This window comes from Ambystoma mexicanum, chromosome 6q (assembly GCF_040938575.1).
Source record: "Ambystoma mexicanum isolate Mex_15411 chromosome 6q, UKY_AmexF1_1, whole genome shotgun sequence".
In the NCBI taxonomy this organism is placed as follows: Eukaryota; Metazoa; Chordata; class Amphibia; order Caudata; family Ambystomatidae; genus Ambystoma; species Ambystoma mexicanum.
The window spans coordinates 216265754-216283402 of NC_090937.1; the positions used below are offsets into that span (position 1 = coordinate 216265754).

Sequence of the window (17649 nt, forward strand, 5' to 3'; positions counted from 1 at the left end):
AAACATGTTAAATGCAAGTTGCATAATAATGCCTTGTCTTTAGAAGATTGCAAATTACAAGGTTGAGTGTCTCCCCGTCTATCCTGAATTATCATGAGGTTTAAAGGTTGGACAACCAGAGTAATTGACACCCTATTAATTGCATGATGTGAGCTATCTTTATTATCTTCACATGGTTATTTATGCGAGTGGAGGTATCACTATGGCCGGCCTCAGTATGCATGGCCCTCGCTACCACCTCCACAGGATTAGATATTTTCAAGTAATCCTTTTTTAAAGTATGAGTCTCTTGGGTGGAGATTTCGGTTTGTGTGCTTGCAGTCGACAGTGCAAGAGCCTGCTTGCTCTCGGGAATGTTTAATAACGTCTCCACTTTAGCATGAGACTGGTGCATGACCTTACCAGTGACCAGCTGTGTCAGAAGGTCTGTTTGGTGATTTGACTTCTGGTCAAGAACCTCATACAATCTTGTGATTGATAAAAGGGCTGTATTCATTGCAGCAAGTGTATTATTCAGCGCAAGGGTTTCAGGTAGCAAATAATGGTGAGGTTGTTGGTCACCAACAGACATCGTGTTAAAGTTGTGCCACCTTGCAATAGGTTCAATAAAAGAGAGGGAGTGAGTAGATGAGTGATGTATAGAGTGATGAGATATTGCAGGTGATTTCGATAAGTTATGATCATTATCTACATCAATACCATCCACATGCGAGATATGGTTTAGAGGAGAGTCACATGCAGTCCTTTCTGTGAGCTGATTCACAACCATACCACTCTCAACTTCAACATTTGATTGCACCTAAGTTCGAATGGATCAAAATAATCTCCTGTGATTCGGAACAAAAACTATTCTAGATATTCATGAAGGCTAGTTCACCAGTGTCTGTATGGCCTGCTCCGGTTATTGCATTATAAGCTTTGCGTAGTTTGCGCTGAGCAGCAGGAGTACAGAGTGGAGGTTCCGCAGTTGGAAGCGCAGTGTCTGGTACCAATGAGCCCAACGTATCAGGGGTGAGATCACAATTTAAATAAACAGCCTCAGTTGCTGAGTCTGTTATCTCCGGTACAAGCACTGCATAGTCCAGCACAATTTGTACAGGCGTGTTTAGAGGCGGAATTGTAACAGAAGATTCTTGCGCTATAGTGACGGCTTTATCAGATCTAGCGTCTCCACCCCCCCCATGTGCGTCGCCTGTGTCACGATATTGCTACAATAGACACGAATATCAGCTGCCATTAATTGTGAATGCCTCTGAGATTTCAGGCAGGGTGTTTTAACTGCAGCGGTCGCTAAAGATTTTCACAGCGATCTGCTTGTAGGGGCATTCCCACGTATGCCCTTAAGTGGCAGCATGCCAGATTTCAACGAGTAAAAACTCGAGGACATGGCAAATACATTTTTTTTTAAAGTGTAATTTAAACTATTGACTATAATTAGCTGGACAAATCACGTTCAATTACAGAATTAAATCTGAATGCAAAATTACCTCTCAAATTACCTTTTTCTTTTCTGTGTTTTATAAGTTGACCGAGAGGGAAAACAGAAGTTCACTCGTCAATGTATGTGTGTCAGGCCCAGTCCCAGCAGGCAGCCAGACAGCGGCAAACTTGTCAAACACACACAAATGCGTGCACCCCGAGTGTTTTGTAGGATGCTGGGATAGGGGGCAAGGATAGCAATAGCAGTAGCTGAAACTAAGCAAAAAGTAACTTGATATTACTTGTTTAGTAATAAAAGAATATACAGTTGCTCCAAGTGTCCTTAGGAATTATTCATACCCCAGTAAAAGTCCAAATGTAATCCAATTGCAGTGTTCATGTTCTGTAGCAGGAAGAGCAGCGGGTCCAGCAAGACAGCGGCACACTTGTCAAACACACTTGCCCAAACCGAGTCTTTACTGGGTATTACTTGTAGCATATTTTCTGCGTCTCTTTTTAGGAGATCAGATTTATTTTGTTTACAGAAATTCTTATAGCTTGGTTTTTATTAATCTGATCTTTTCCTTTTGTTGAGATATATGGTGGCCATCTCCCCTTAGCTGGTTAATCTCATGCTTCATATATGGTTTTTTTTACTACAGATTCATCATAGATATGCAGGTGTCTCCTAGTTTCTGGATTGAGGCCTCTCTTTAAATTCTTCATTAAGTACCCTAAGGTAGAATCAAAGTTGAATATATGAAACACCCTCAACTTCCATTCAAGAGAGGAGGTGGACATTGCATGCCCAAGAGAGACATTTAATAAGGCTATATTTCGAGGAGACCACCCGATACCATTCGGACCTTCAAAGACGGTAAGATCCACCCCTCGTCCCTCCTGCTACAGGGTAGGTTGGTGGTATGAGTTTACTTCAAAAGTTGCACTAAGAATACTATGGTCACTCCAAAGATTATTTTCAATGGTGAATTCCATACATAACTCAAAGAGAGAGTGACTCATGAATATGTAATCCACGGTAGATTCACTGGTACCCCTAGCACAAGTTGTATTTCCACCCACTTGAGTGCCAATCTGACCATTCAGCAATTAAAGCCCCGAGGTGGAAGCTGCACAGAGCCATTGTTGACCAGCCTGTATTTTATAGCTTGAATGTGTAGGAATTGGCAATTTGTCCCATGTGTTAGATGTGGGTTGTGTGCCTATGCAATTGGCGTTCAAATCCCTGCCACAAAACAAACTGCCAGTGCCCCTTCTTCATTTGCCAGGAAGAAAGAAGATAATTTAGGTCTATTAATAAAGTCCACTAGGACCCCCATTCCGCTGTGCCATAGATGTTAACTTCATAAAAAAGAAATATCGAGGTCGTCCCTTAAAGCAGAAAGTGGATTGGGACGAATATAAGAAATATCTATATAGCAAAAAGTATCCACTCTGCTAGAATATAACTGAGTTATTTTGCAAAAATATGTTTAATCAATGTTAATAGTGTGACCTAGAACAAGGAAATCACAAATATTATTTAACCACGATATTTATACTCAGAAAACATTCCTTATTTTCACAGAGTAATTTATTGTTGTGTTCTCAAATGAATAAGGTTAATAAATGCAGGAAGTAGGAAATGCAGTTTGGAATAAGAGTAAAGCAATAAAAAGTAGAACTGCAAGTACGAGAAAAATCTAACAGAGAGACAAATCAGTGCACTTTTATGACATGAAGATAAAGACAAGCAATAATTAAACCATTGCTTGTGAAAAAATGCAAACACATGTATAGTACCCTAAGAAAATGAATCAGCAGTCCAAATTTCAATATACAGGTACTACTGTTTTGCTAAATGAGTGGATGCAGGTCTGCCTTGGCGAGACAGAACAAACAAACAGAGGCCAAAATAGCCACAGGCCAAATACCCTCAGTTGGAGGGAAACTCTAAGCGGCCCACATTTCAATATACAGGTGCCACTGTTTTACTAAATAAGAGAATGCAGGTCTGCCGACGTGTTGGTGTTTGATGGTGGAAAGAAACTCTTGAGAGAAAAGCACAACAAAACAATATACGTGCAAGACAATGTTTCAATGCAGGTTTTGCTTTGGACTTCAAGTTAACTTCCGAAATAGAGTTTCCAGTCAATGTGAAAAGTTCAAACATCCATGTCACGTTTCGGATCTGCCCCCTGCTGGGCATATACAGTTGTAGTGGAGCCTTCCTCAGGGCGGAGAAATGAAGAAAAAATAGGGAAATACAAACTTGACCCTGTGTGAAGGCAGACAAAGAGAGGAAAGGTATCATACAACAAGTTTGAATTTAAGGAATGTTTTCATCTTTTGTGGCATAGGTCTGAGTTCAGAGAAAATTAGCTAAAAAGTTTTTTTGCAACAATAAATAATTTGAAAGCCCCTAGTGGGAACATAGATCTTACCCTGATTCTGGGCTTGGACTAGATCAAGAAAAAGAACCACTTGGGCTGGGATTGTGGTCTTGCACAGGCGGCGAGGACACAGCTCGGAATACGAGGAACCATAGGGCGCATCCACCCGTAATAGTAATGGCAATAGTTCTATAGCGGGAAAAGAAACAGAACAATAACCAATTGGTCTGTCTTTCCGGCAACTCATAAGTTGCTATAGTTCATGTGCTAACAGGAGGAAAGTTAGAATGTTATTTAACATACCACTTGTGGGTGATATTTGTGACTGAATTACTTATGCTCCTGTTCAGGGCTTAGGGTTCAATGGTTGTTATGAAAGTGCACAACCTAAAGTAGCCCAAGACAAAATGGGAGAAAGGAAACAGAGTCAGTGGTGTTTGCTTGGTGAGTAAAAAATGGCGTCGTTTTTCTTGTGTGTAGTGACAGCCTCCCAGACGAGGGCTAATATAGATTTCTGGCAAAAAAATTTGCCAGAATGTGGGACCCAGCGGTCCATTTATTACCTTGACGGGAGTTCCTTTTTTTCTTTTCTCCCATGGAGCTGTCTTTACTGTGGCCGCGAGTGTACGCTGTGCAGGCTGTCTCAGCTGGCTTGATGCTGAGTCATGACTGACGAGCCGGCTTAACTGCCGTGTCTATAGCGGGTGTGGCTTGTGGTGCAGTGGCTTGGTTGGCCGAATCTGTAGGTGTGCTGTGATAGGCCCACTTAGGCTGTCTATCAGACACTGCTAGGGAGATGTGTTCCTCCAACAGTGACCGTATGGAAAAGGCGCAGTGTAATAGGCGCGCTGGGGCTGTCTTACACACAATGCTGTGGGGGTGTGTTCCTCCAGCATTGAAACGCGAAAGGGCAGCCGAGGGTTGGTCCGTTTGGGCTGTCAATCATTCACTGCTGTGGGGGTGTGTACCCCACCTGCATTGGACCGCGAGTAAAAACTGCATTAAAGCCATATTGAAACTTCAACACGGGTGCAGATATCTGTAGGGCTCCTCAAGGGGGCATAATCTGCGGCCGCATGATTATGAATCATAAAATGATGCGTGAGGGATACTCAACGGACCCGTCATTCAAACATGATGAAGGGAGACATGTGTTGAAAAATGTTTTGATCGTCCGGTAACAAATAATTTTGCCGGACAAAAAATGCCGGATAATTTAAAGTGGTCCATGGTGTGCTTGCAGAGGCCAATCAGAAGGACATAAGAGGCCACTCAAGACATGCTTCTGCCTTTGCTTATCGAGTTTGAAAAAGATATGCTCATACGTAGAGCTGAAAGTGGTGTTAAATTAAAGGGACACATTCTTCATTGGGGCCATTCTCGTGGCTAGAGAGTCTGTGGATCCACCTGGCTTCTTTTTGCTGCAGACTGCGTGGTATATTTGAAGAGCCCTTGACTACATCCAGGATCCACCACTTTATGTCATTCGGGGTATGGTGTTTTTCTAAAAAGTGGTTTACCAGGAGAGCAGATGTGTTTTTGCATCTGATGCGTGAACGGTGCTCTGAGATTCTAGTGTTCACTGATCTGCTTGTCTGGCCTACATACCTCAGGCCGCAAGGGCATTCGATGAAGTAGACAACTTGTTTTGTCTTGCAGTTTGTCATAAAATTGAGATGCCAGGTCTTAGTTCAAATGTTGAAGTTTTTGATTTTCGAAGTGAATTGGCACACGGAGCAGGAGCCACACGGAAAATGTCCAGTGGTCATTCTAAGATCCCAAAGACCTGTTCTGGGTGCTGGTTTTTTGAATTTGGAGTGCACCAGGGAATCTGGTATGTTTTTAGCCCTTTTAAAAGCAAACCGTGGCATAGGGAGGTATGGCAGATTTAGTCTAACAATGGGCCAATATTTGTGTATTATTTTCTTAACCCGAAAGGTGTGGCGACCATGTGTGATCACACAGGTTATTTTGTCAGAGTCGGGGTGTTCTCGGGTGGTATTTTTGGATAGAAGAATGTCCCTATCCGTAAATGTAGCTTGTTTCTTTGAGTTTGAAATCAATTTTTTGGGGTAGCCTCTCTCAAGCAACCGCTTTGTGAGGTCCTCAGATTGTTCGTAAAAATCTGATAAATTGGTGCAGTTCCTCCTTATTCTGAGGAACTGGCCGTATGGTAAGTTTTCGCGTAGGTGGCGTGGGTGATTGCTTGAGAAGTGCAGGAGGGTGTTCCGTTCAGTAGTCTTCCGGTATACACTGCATTTCAAGATGCCATCTTCATGCCTAATTTTGAGATAAAGGAAGCAAATTACTTGATTGCTATTTTCCATAGTAAACTGGATGTTGTTGTCAACATTGTTGAGCCAGTTTAGAAAAAGGTGAAGTTCGGGTTCGGAGCCGTTCCAAATGAAAACGATATCATCGATATATCGTTTCCAATGTGAAATGCGGGAATGGTAGAGGTTCTTGTCACATAGAATGTGGTTAGACTCGAAGTTGGACATGAACAATATAGCAAGACTGGGGGCAAACGTGGCACCCATAGCTGTCCCTTTCGTCTGCATATAAAATTGCCCATCAAATTCAAAGAAGTTTTTACATAATGCTAAAGTCATCAGTTCCAGAATAAAATTGTGTGGTACTCTCTGTTGTTGATCATAATGAGTGAGTGTGTGATGTATGCATTCAATAGCCTGATCTTGGGGAATACTTGTATAGAGAGATTTGATATCCATTGTTACAAGTCTTTGTGTCTGAGGGTCAAACGAGAGTTTCTCGAACACTTGAATCGTGCGTATGGTGTCACGCAGGTAAGTGCCTGTTTCAATGCTTAAGGGTTTCAAGAAAACATCGATAAATTTACAAACTGGTTCCAAAACTGACCTGCATCCAGATACGATGGGTCTACCTGGTGGGGTAACCGAATCCTTGTGAATTTTGGGTAATGCGTATATGGAAGGGGTCCTGCCCTGACTTGTGGTTAGAAATTGGAGTTCTTTATCACTAATCCATTGTCTTTCATGGGCGTTTTGAGCCATGTCTGCTATCTCGGATTTAATTGCATTCGTTGGATCTTTTTTTATTTTCTTGTAGCTTTCCTGGTCTTGAAGCAGTTGGTTGACCATGGTGCAATATTGGTCATTAGTCATGATCACAATTCCTCCACCTTTGTCAGCCGGTTTGATCACAATATTAGGCATTTTAGAGAGCCCTAGATAGATTATGCTTGAAATATGAGGAATCTCCTTGCATTTTGCCTAGCTCCTTCATAATACATTTTTCAAATGTGATGATTTCTTTAGGTGTTTCATTATCTTGAGGCCTAAAAGTAGAAGGGATTTGGAGACCAGAGTCTAAATCCTGTGGTTCTGAAGGGATATCATCAAAGAAGGCTTTCAGGCGTAAGGTTCTAAAGAAACGGCGCATTTCGGTTTCTGTTAGAAACCAGTCTGTTGTTTGAGACGGCACAAATGAAAGGCCTTTAGAAAGGACTGAGATTTGTGATGCAGTCAAGGGGATTTTGGCCAAATTGAAAATGGGTATATCATTAGAGTCTGTTGTCAGCGTGTCTGTCGTCTTCGGCCCCGAATTTGCCGGCGCGGAGGCGGATTGTATTGGGGGAACCATGGTTGACCCCAGTAAGGGATTCCTTACCCTCCTTACCCTCTTCTGCCTAAAAAAGGGGGCGGGTGTTGGTGTTGATAATTTGGAAACAAAGGTTGTTGTGGTGGGTTGAAAGGTTGTTGATCATCCGAGCCGCTGCTGCTAGAGTTGGAGAATGATACCCAGCGGCGTCTTCCCTTGTTTTGTGTTCCCTTGTAGATGTTAACTAGCAAAACAGTCAGTTTCCCTCCGGAATAAAGACTTCAACAGCCAAAATCCCATATGTATCATTTTTAACCTCCCGGGCTGATAATCCCAATCTAATGTGAATAATAGTTGCTCGGCCCCCACTTGGACGCCCACCTTTACAGGCTGTTGCTGCCTGCGCATAGATGCAATTGCCATCCAGTAAGGTGGGCAAGGTTAATCATGTCTCCTGCAAAAATATTATAGAGCCCCTTTTCAAAGTATCAATAGTTTTTCACATTTGTCATGAGATGGCTACTACCCCGTGAATTTCCTGTTAGCAATTTTATATATGTACAGGCAAGGGGAGTGGGAATGGACCTTCTATACCTTCTATCTTCAACACCCCCTCCTTTGAACCTAAGCTGGAGTAACAGTGTGCCTAACTTGCCCACTCATACCCTCAAAACCTCAGCCATATTCCTGTGAGGACCAGTGTATTTTGTAGTAATTTGCCCTACAGGAGTGGTCAAGAACACTTCCTTGTTGCACTTTTGGAACCCAATTTCTACAGATTGCAGCTCTGCGATAGTATCAGGTCTGCAACCAGTCTGGAACCAAAATACAAACAAACCTGTTTTGTATCACTTCTTTCAGGGAAAAAAACACTGAGGACAATGATTGTAAAAAAAACTATTTCAGAAAAGATCAACAAAACATCTGAGCGGTTTAAGCAAACTGGGACGGAATCCCCCAAAAAACAAGTTGGATTAAGTACCTTTCAGCAATTCCTCGAAGAGCTTAATCTCCTAGGACTGAGACAATCCGGCTTTCGGCCTAGACATGGGACAGAGACCACCCTACTCTACCTCAAAAACCAAATGGATGACGCAAGGGACCAAGGCAAACCTGTCCTGCTCCTTCTCCTCGACTTCTCTGCAGCTTTTGATCTTGTAGACAATGACATCCTCTGCCATCACCTCACCTCCACAGCCAACTTCTCCCAAGAAGCTACCACTCTGATCTAGCCACGGCGTCACCCACCATAATGCTATGTGGTGTGCCCCAAGGCTCCTGCCTCTCCCCTACCTTATACAACATCTTCACCCGCCCCCTCTTCCTTATCCTTGACGCCATGGGCATCTCCTACACTAACTACGCTGACGACACTCAGATCCTTCTCACACTAACAGGCGACTATGACACTGACTGCGCTACTCTCAATAACATATACAACACAATCCAAATGTGGATGGCTATTAACGGCCTTTGTCTTAACTCAGACAAAACTGAGCTCCTTCTCGTAGGATCCCCCGACACCCTCAAGAAACTTGACTCCCAGTTCAGCCACTTTACCATTGACTCAATCAGAATCCCTGTACTTGACACGGTAAAAACACTAGGCGTCTACCTAGACTCTAACCTATCTATGACCAGACAAGTGAACGCGATCGACACCTCTGCTGCCTACCATGCAAAACTCCTCAACAGAATCAGGCCTTTTCTATCCAAAGACACCTGCACCAACATAGCCAGAGCCATAACTGGCTCCCAGCTAGACTACTGTAACGTTCTCTTCCTAGGGACCTCGAACAAAAACCTCGAGAAGCTGCAAGTAATTCAGAACAGCGCCCTGCGTGCTGCACAAGGCATTACCAAGAGAGAACACATCTCCACTGCCAGAAAAGCGTCCCATTGGCTCCCCATAAAGGAAAGGATTATATTCAAAGCGCTAAGCATCACCCACAAATGTGTCCATCTCTCAGCCCCAGCGTACCTATCCCAAAGAATCCACCCGGTCACTTCCACAAGACCCACCAGGACACCCTATGCCAACTTGCTCTCAGTACCCAGGGTAAAAAGAGCTAGAGCAGGTGGTGCCAGCTTCCCTTACCTCGCTGCTCTACACTGGAACACCCTTCCCACCTCACTGCGAGCTGAACCTTCACTGACTGCTTTCCACAAAGCCATGAAAACTACCTTGTTCACCTAACCAACTTCACATGCTCATACTTTAATGACTAACATGTATGATGTACCATGGTGTTTGATGTACCTTGCTTGATGATTCTCCCTATTGCTTAACTCAGGGACCGGCCTCACTGTAACCTAAGGCACAACATGTACCTGTACCTGTAACTAAGTTCCCTTACAAGTAACAGCGCCACAATGCCCCTGGGCTGCCTGCGCGCTATATAAATGTAATAAATAAATAAATAAATTTGACGCAGATATGCCACTCTCATCAGCCCCGGGCCAAAAATGGGCCAGGAGGAAAACTCTCTGAGGGAAAAGACATTTTAGAAGGACCAACAATGGGTGCACTTATTGCATGGTGCTTGAAATTATAGGGCTCGTCATTGACCCTTTCCTTATTCTAAGCCTAATTTTATAGCTTTCCTCCTTTCCCAGGGTGTACTGAAAGTCTACTTTAGTAGATGAGGCCTTACAATTGGTGATTGAGGCCCTACTAACAGCTGGGGTATAAAGTTTTCTCAGAAGTTTCCCCAAATTTGACGAAGCCTCCTGCGGACATAGTCCTGCCGATTATACCTCCAAGGAGGATTCGTGGGTAACCATTGGTAAAGAAGTGGGGCTAGACAAAGAAGCTTGCTGACTCAAACCTTCAGACAAATACACAATTGGACGGACAGTAGGTAAGAGACCAATTTCTGAGTTTAGCACCGACTTGCAGTTTTCCCCACTTGCTTCCAGTGATTCAAAGGCCTTGATCTGTCTAATATCAAAGTTGGATTTATCACTTCCTTCAGTCTGCACCTCCACCATCAACAAGCCCCTATACGGATTGTCTAAGGAGGATATCCTTGCCGGAGGTTGAGCCAGCAAAGGAACTGAGGATGAACATTTAATTCCTCCAAGTTGATACCCCTGTGCATGGGGTTCTCGTACAGTTTTGTTATCCATGTCTGCCACTTTTATTACAGTGGCTAGCTCATTTCGTGTGTTTCTGGTCATAGAGACGAACAGGTGAATCCCCTTATTAAAAAGGTCCATTTTAGTTGACATTAATGTGGGTCCTTTCATTTGAGGGACTTCAACAGTAGAGAGACTTTGGTATGGTTGCTTCTCTATAAAATGGGCAGGATCATAAGGAGCTTCCTCCAAAAGCAGCTGTGTTGGAGGCTTTCTCAAATGCCCCACTTTTTTAACCCGCTCGGGTAAGGAAAAATTTCACAAAAATGTCCTAGATTAAACATTTTTTGTTTTAGCAACGTTATGTTTTTTACACCGCTTAGATCTTGGTATATCAACTATTGTCGACTCCTCTTGGGGGTGCTGTTATACCTTCTTTAAATTCAAAGCTACTCCATCCCCAATCAGACTGGAGTCCGCCCTGGTTAAAGTTCCCATTGGGACCGGGTCTTCCAGAACGGTTTCTTCAATCACAATCAGTCCATCTTTATCGTCTTTCGCTTTAGGGAACGTTGGAGGTTTGTTCTAGATCTCTGCCCGTCCAAATGACACAATATGACACACACAAGCTTCAAGATCTTCAACATTAGTATGAATAGAATTGAGCAGTATGGAGTCGGTTTTAACTTCCTCCCATATATTATCATAAAGTCGAACAAAGGAGCTCAGCACCATATTCAAGGCAGACAGACTAGGCAAAGTCAACTTAACCAGGTTGTCTGCTTCTTTGAGTGTATGGTGGATAGGTTCCTCCTCTGTATGCTCAGTGAAATTGGTCGGAATTACAGACACTGCAACCACAGCCTCTTTCGTTGTATTGACCTGGACTTTGAATTTCCGCACTGCTTATAGGCATTGGTAACTTTCCCACCATGTGTACATGAAGGGTATTAGTAAGACAATTTCTACAACAATATCAGCAGACAAAAAGGATATTGCAGTGATGTAGAAAAATTACTAACACACAGGCAAATCTGTCAATACAAACAACTGGGTGACATGGCATATTACATGCTTTGTTGTTCAAAGGATCACTGCCCGATGGTGATGATGAGCAGCACCCATAGTTCATTCTTAATATCATCAATTGTTCATATTTGCAGTATATGTTCCAATAGACTGTCAAAACAATATGATACTTTTGTCGATCAGCTACATGTTATCAATTTCTTTTAATGAATTTGCAATTTCAGTTTTGCAGGCCAAAAAAAACGTAATGGTTCTCAGTCTCTGTAATCAGTACAAAGTGGACATCCACCAACAGTTCTACAATTGGAAGCACACAGCTGTTGTTGGCAACCATATTTTAGTTCTATTCAGCATCAACCCTTGGCTAGCATCTTTGCCAGCACCTACCAAACATATCCATTGTTCGAAAGTCAATAACTGGCCGGGTCTTACTTTTTTAAAATGTAGTTTTGAATAACGCGCAGCATACCCATGGGCCTCAGGGCGCACATGAAACAAGACAACAAAAGATAGACAAGACAATTATCATTTTTCAGAAACAATTTTCAGCGCCCGAGGAAGACAATGCACAAGCATGGTTCTTTAGCCTGGCCTGAGATCAAAGAGATGCATTCTAGGCAAGAGGAGCCTGGACATTAAATATTGTACCTCCAAATCTGATGAGCTTGTACCAAGGATGAGCCATTTTAAGGTTGTCAATCGAGCACACAGGACTTTACTCATACATTGACGTTGTGGGGTTCGATTTTCAAGGCGTTTTGTTGGATTGTTCAGGGTGGCAGTTTGACCTCATGCCTGGTATTATGCGATACATTAGAGCACATATTCCTTTCAAATATCCAGAACCACTGAAAGAACACTGCACCGTCTCAAAGTCACACTGCGAGCAGGAACATTTTCCCAGCTTCAGCCAGCCGGTGTTAAGGACTCCTCATGTAATACTTCTGGACAGGACTGGTGCTTGAGGTCCTCATATCATCTTGAACTTCTCCCATGCAATGACGCCTTTGATGCACAGCCCACAGCTGTGATGGTAATTCGAAAACTGGTTAACACATTTTGTGTAATGCTACTTAAAACTTTACCTGCTCCCATGCTTGCTTTTATGTTTGACAATTGTGTTCCACTTTTCTGTCCCATTGACTTTTTCAACTGACCCACCTGTTCCCCATGCACCAGACATTGATTAACATTCTAGGCTAATGCCACTCAATTCGCCCCCTCCCATAGATGACCTTTCAGGTACCTCTATCTTATGTTGTTTATCATTAGCATGTCCTTTTGCTGCACCAGATGTATGGTTGCTTTGGAAAATGAAATGTTACATAGTAGTTTAGTACTGGCAAAAGGAATTGCAGTGAGTATAACAGAGCCTTTACCTCCGTCTTCCATTAACCAGACATGTGTACTGTAGCTTTTGTGTTTTTATCACAATTCAATGTTTCAGGTGTTCCTTTTTGGGCGGGGTATGTGGTCTGGTGCCAGAAAAGTAAACGTTTCATAAGGGTACAATAGGTTGGCGATTTAGGCAGTATATCTAAACAGGTATTTCCCCATTGCTCAAACAACCTGTTTCACTGATAGTTTGGTGCGTACTTTGAGTGCGAGTACATAATATCTCCCACTAGTGTCATCTTGATACTCTTGCGGCACACACTAAGTTGGGACATCATGATCTATACCAGCTTGGGCATGTGCTTGGAGTAACAACTCATGACTCCATCAGACACCCACTGGATTGCACATTTTTGGAATGTCCCTCATTATTAAAAAAAAAAAATAAGTTAGTTGAAAAATAAGAGGCCAGTTGTCTATGTTGGTCTAGGTCACTCAGTTTGTTTAACAGCTGGTTTGGTGATTTTGTTGGACTTTTTCTGACATTAGACAGCACTGTTTTCTTGTCCAGAACTACTTTCGACAAAGCCTCCCTTTCCCATTCATTTGGAAAACAGTTTTGTACTGTCCTACAAGTTGATGGCACTTGCTCAAATGTACATTCACTGGCTCCAGGAAAGATTGCCAAATAATCGTAATGCCACACGTCCATGGAGTCCCACTGTTCGCTCACTGCCACAAAGCAATAGTCCTCTTTTTCCATCAGGTCCATTTTCTGATTCATGCTGGAGTTGCCAATTCATTGTCTCTAATCCTTCTCTAAAATAGCCTTGATTGTCCGTTATCAGAGTTCGCAAACAAAAGACACTACACCTGGCTTTAATATAAACAACAAAAATATCATCCAATTAGCCAGGACTAGAAACAGGAGATATTACTTCCGCCAATGGCGTCCAGCATACCTCGTCCTCAAGTGCGACATGCCACACTTCACTGGATGTGCCTGAATCCCAGGCAGAGACTAATGTCACAGCCACACAGCCTTCTGGGCTTGCTAACTCCTGCCATCCAATCAAGTTACTGCATGGATCCTGCCATGCCACATTCCTAGCCGTGGCTTTTCTGCCTACCGTATGTGCATGATCATCGCCTATAGGAAAATATAAAAGACTGTCAGTTTCGACAGTATGTTGGGGTATGTGCACTCTGCTATTTTGTGTAGTCTCTATACGTTGGCGCCTGTATGTGTATATGAATGTGCTGTTATCGGTGAGTGAAACCCTGATTTTGTTGTTGTGCTGGTTCTGTGCAAAAACGTTCTTATCCAGGCGTTTGTGTTTATTCTGCATTGGTTTGCCTGCAACTATCATCTGTGCTTGCACTAATACATTTTGATTTTATGAAACTATAACCCTGTATTAAGTTCCTTAAAATCTTGAGAAGTTTCATAGCACAGAGTACCACTATTGTGCATATATGGAAACACACCCTGGAATATACTTGCAACCTGAAACCTACAAACACATTGATCTGTCCGCATGATCGCACACCCACCAGCAACACAATCAAATTGGTTTTGCCATAAATCGACCATGGAAAAACCAATAAGCAAAATAATTGAGCATTTCTTCATTACTGATGCTGCTTAGTTTTCACAAAGCAATGTTTACATACAAAAAGGACAACATTTTAATTTCTCTTAAACAGATACTGTCCCTACAACTTTTTCTTGAACGATACCCTAACAAAACGTTGCACACAATTTGAAAATGGCTACAATTTTCACCAAATTAATTTCGGGCCCTATTAAATTGTATCGATTTACCACTGGATGTAAAGAAATATGCAGCCATCATGAGCTTTCCAATAGGTGCTGCAAGGCTGGCAATGTAACGCATTCTGGTAAAACAATGAACGGACAATGGCAGGGAAAATCTGAGATGTTGTAGAAGAGTTTTTCAATCAATCAATCAGCTGTTTGTATAGCGCTCTTTCACCAAAGGTATCATGGCGCTTATAAAGACAACCGATAGTCAGGACAGATGTAGTTGAGTCACCAGTGGACGGGCGAAGACATTCATCTAAAGAGAAAAGTTTTAAGATTGTATTTGAGGGATAAAAAATGCTACATTTTCCTCAGCTTTTCAGGCAGCAAGTTCCAAAGCCTAGTCCCTGCCACTGAAAAGGCACGACCACCCAAACGTTCTTTCTTATGTTTACGTATCCTTAACAATGCTGCATTTGAGGATCTCGAGAGCGTACCAGAATGTATCTGTCCAGTTTCTCTTGGATGGCTAAACAGCCACTTTGCATAGAGCCCGGTGCATAATACACAGCACCTTGAATTTTACCCGAGCTTCAGTCAGAGGTCAGTGGAGAGATTATCTGGCCTTGGTTACTTCTGCTCGAGCAGGGATGTGTGGACCAGGTGCACTGCACCCTTTTGAAACACTTGCAGGCACTGGATAAGAAAAGTTGGCTGCGCCAGGTAGATGGCATTACAGTAAGTCAAGCTCCTATTTACACATGCTGCCACAATTTGAGCATGAAACTTATCTGGAATAAAGGGGGAACTATCTTTAGTTGTTTAGGCTTAACAAAGCCTGCTCCATATACAGAGTTGATCTGCGCCTCCAAAGACAGGGATTCCGATAACTTAATCCCAAGGTTACAAACCAACTTGGCAGGCTTAGGAAGTGGGCCCAGTGATTCTGGCCAAAAGGCATCAGTCCATCCCTCCACTGCCCCATGCGGCCTGAGATCAAAATCTGTCTTCCCACCATTTAGTTTGAGCCATTTTGACTCCATCCAGCACCGGACGGCTTCCAAACAATTTTTTAGCCTGTCCCTTACATCATCCTGCTTTGTGTCTAATCTGAACAGGTTCTGTGTGTCGTCTGCATACGAGAAGACCCTAAAGGCAAACTGATGGATGAGAATTAGAGGGCAAATATATAAATTGAAAAGCAGGGGAGAGAGAGCTGATCCCTGCGGAACTCTGCATGTGACCGGGACTGGAGATGAATGATAGGGGTGAAGGGAGACCATTTGTGAGCGCGAGGTCAGGAAGGCACGGATCCAGTCCAATGCTGCCCCCGAAAACCCTGACTCCTTAAACCTCACCATCAATATTCCATGATCAATGGTGTCAAAAGCGGCTGACAGGTCCAACAGAATGAGGCCTGTCGTGCCACCCTCGTCCCTGGTCAAGTTGAGATCATCCAGAACCGCTACAAGAACTGATTTGGTTCCCATTAGGGGGCGGAAGCCCATTTGACAACTGTCTAAGATGTTTTGACTTAACGTTCTCAATTGGGGAGTCACTATTCTTTCCAGAACTTTCATAAGAAAGGGCAGGAGTGAGATCGGCCGATAGTTTGTCAGGATCGAGGTATCAAGTGTCAGCTTTTTCAATAGTGGTATTACTAAAGCTTCTTTGAATTTAGCTGGAATTTGGTCCATCTTCAAAGATGAATTAACTGCAGTGGCTAGTATGTCAAAAAAGTCTGTTGGCACTGTTTTAAACAATTTCAGTGGAATGGGGTCTATGGGCGCTGCCGATTTAAGCTTGGCCACTATCTTGATCAGCTCCTCTTTGTTTGCTAAGGCGAAGTCAGAGAAGCAAACTTCTGCCTTATTTCCTAGTGCCAATAAAGACGTACCACTTTCGACATTAGCATTTTTTCCATCTTTCGGGTTCCCATTACTTACAATTCCTTCCCTAATCTCTTCAATTTTACTAACGAAGAAGGTTGAAAGCTCGTCACATAATGGTTGTGAGTTGGCGATCTGCGGATTACAATCAGGTTTAGTTAGTTAACTGATGATCTCGAATAACCTTTTGGGAGCATTTACTGCTGCTTGAATGGAGTCCTCCAAGTACAAATATTTAGCTATTTTTAGAGCCTTGTGATAGGCTGCAGGTTGTTGTTTATACATAACACAAAAATTAACCTCATAACCTTTCCTCCATTGTCGCTCGGCCCGCTGTGTCTCCAGGAGAAGTGCTCGAAGCTCTGGTGTTTACCAGGGGGTGCAATGAGAAAGCACCTTCATCATCAATTTTAGTGGGGCCTGTTGATCTGCTACTGACTCCAGACTGTGAACCAGTCTAACTATATCCAGGGGTGGAAGGCCCGACTTATACATTACATCGGCCTGCTGCTCACTAACTTTAGCAAATACCGCCCCCCCCCCCCGCCAAAAGAAAAAAAAAAGAAAAGGCCGGGGGCTGCAAGGGTGTCCACTGAAATACCCTGCTCATTATGCTATACAGTATAGTGAGCAGAGTGTTGCGGGGGACACCCCGCAGCACACCCGAGAAAAAATAAAACGGGGGCTGTGGGGGTGCAGCATTTCCCCAGACTCATTCTCTTCCTACATGTTTCAATCCTGTGCACGACCCCTGATAGAGATAAGAAAAGTAAAGTATGTCAGTCATGCTTTCCGGAAGGAACTCTTATTTCTATGCCTATTAGCAATTGTATATGTGCCAACACATGCTGGGCAAGCAAAAGGAAGCACACAATGTAATGCTGCAAAAAAAGGAAGATGCATTACTGCACCAAGCAGCCGAGAAATAAAATAAAGTTCCTCAAATGTCCATTTAGGAAATCTCTCCCTAACTTAAACAGCTTGCATGGCTTTTACAAAATGGCCATTCCTGTAACAGAGCCTCCTCCAGGATACACTCTTTAGGTATGAAAGAGCAGCAGACAGACTGAAGATCCTCTTTCCAATGCGCATCTTCATGAGCTCTGGCAGTGACCAAAGCTTGCTCAGCCAGACCTAAAAGTAGAAGTAAAACACAGTG

At 43.1% G+C, this 17649-nt stretch overlaps 1 protein-coding gene across 3 annotated transcripts in view; it reads right to left on the reverse strand.

The window, feature by feature from the left end:
- LOC138515896 (alcohol dehydrogenase 1A-like) overlaps window positions 1-17649 on the reverse strand; it is a 369185-nt gene that overhangs the window by 283822 nt on the left and 67714 nt on the right. Inside the window, exons 3-4 of one of the 3 annotated variants that reach the window (XR_011282179.1) lie at window positions 3864-17624; window positions 3025-3697 (exon numbers count right to left, since the gene is read on the reverse strand). The exons of 1 other annotated variant lie outside the window; for it this stretch is intronic. Coding sequence is in view for 1 of the 2 variants with exons in the window: in XM_069630658.1 (XP_069486759.1) it covers window positions 5504-7009 (1506 nt within the window). In the remaining variant the exon portion in view is untranslated. Of the gene's footprint in view, window positions 1-3024; window positions 17625-17649 lie in introns of those variants that run through there. One more of the 3 variants, XM_069630658.1, reaches the window with a different exon arrangement.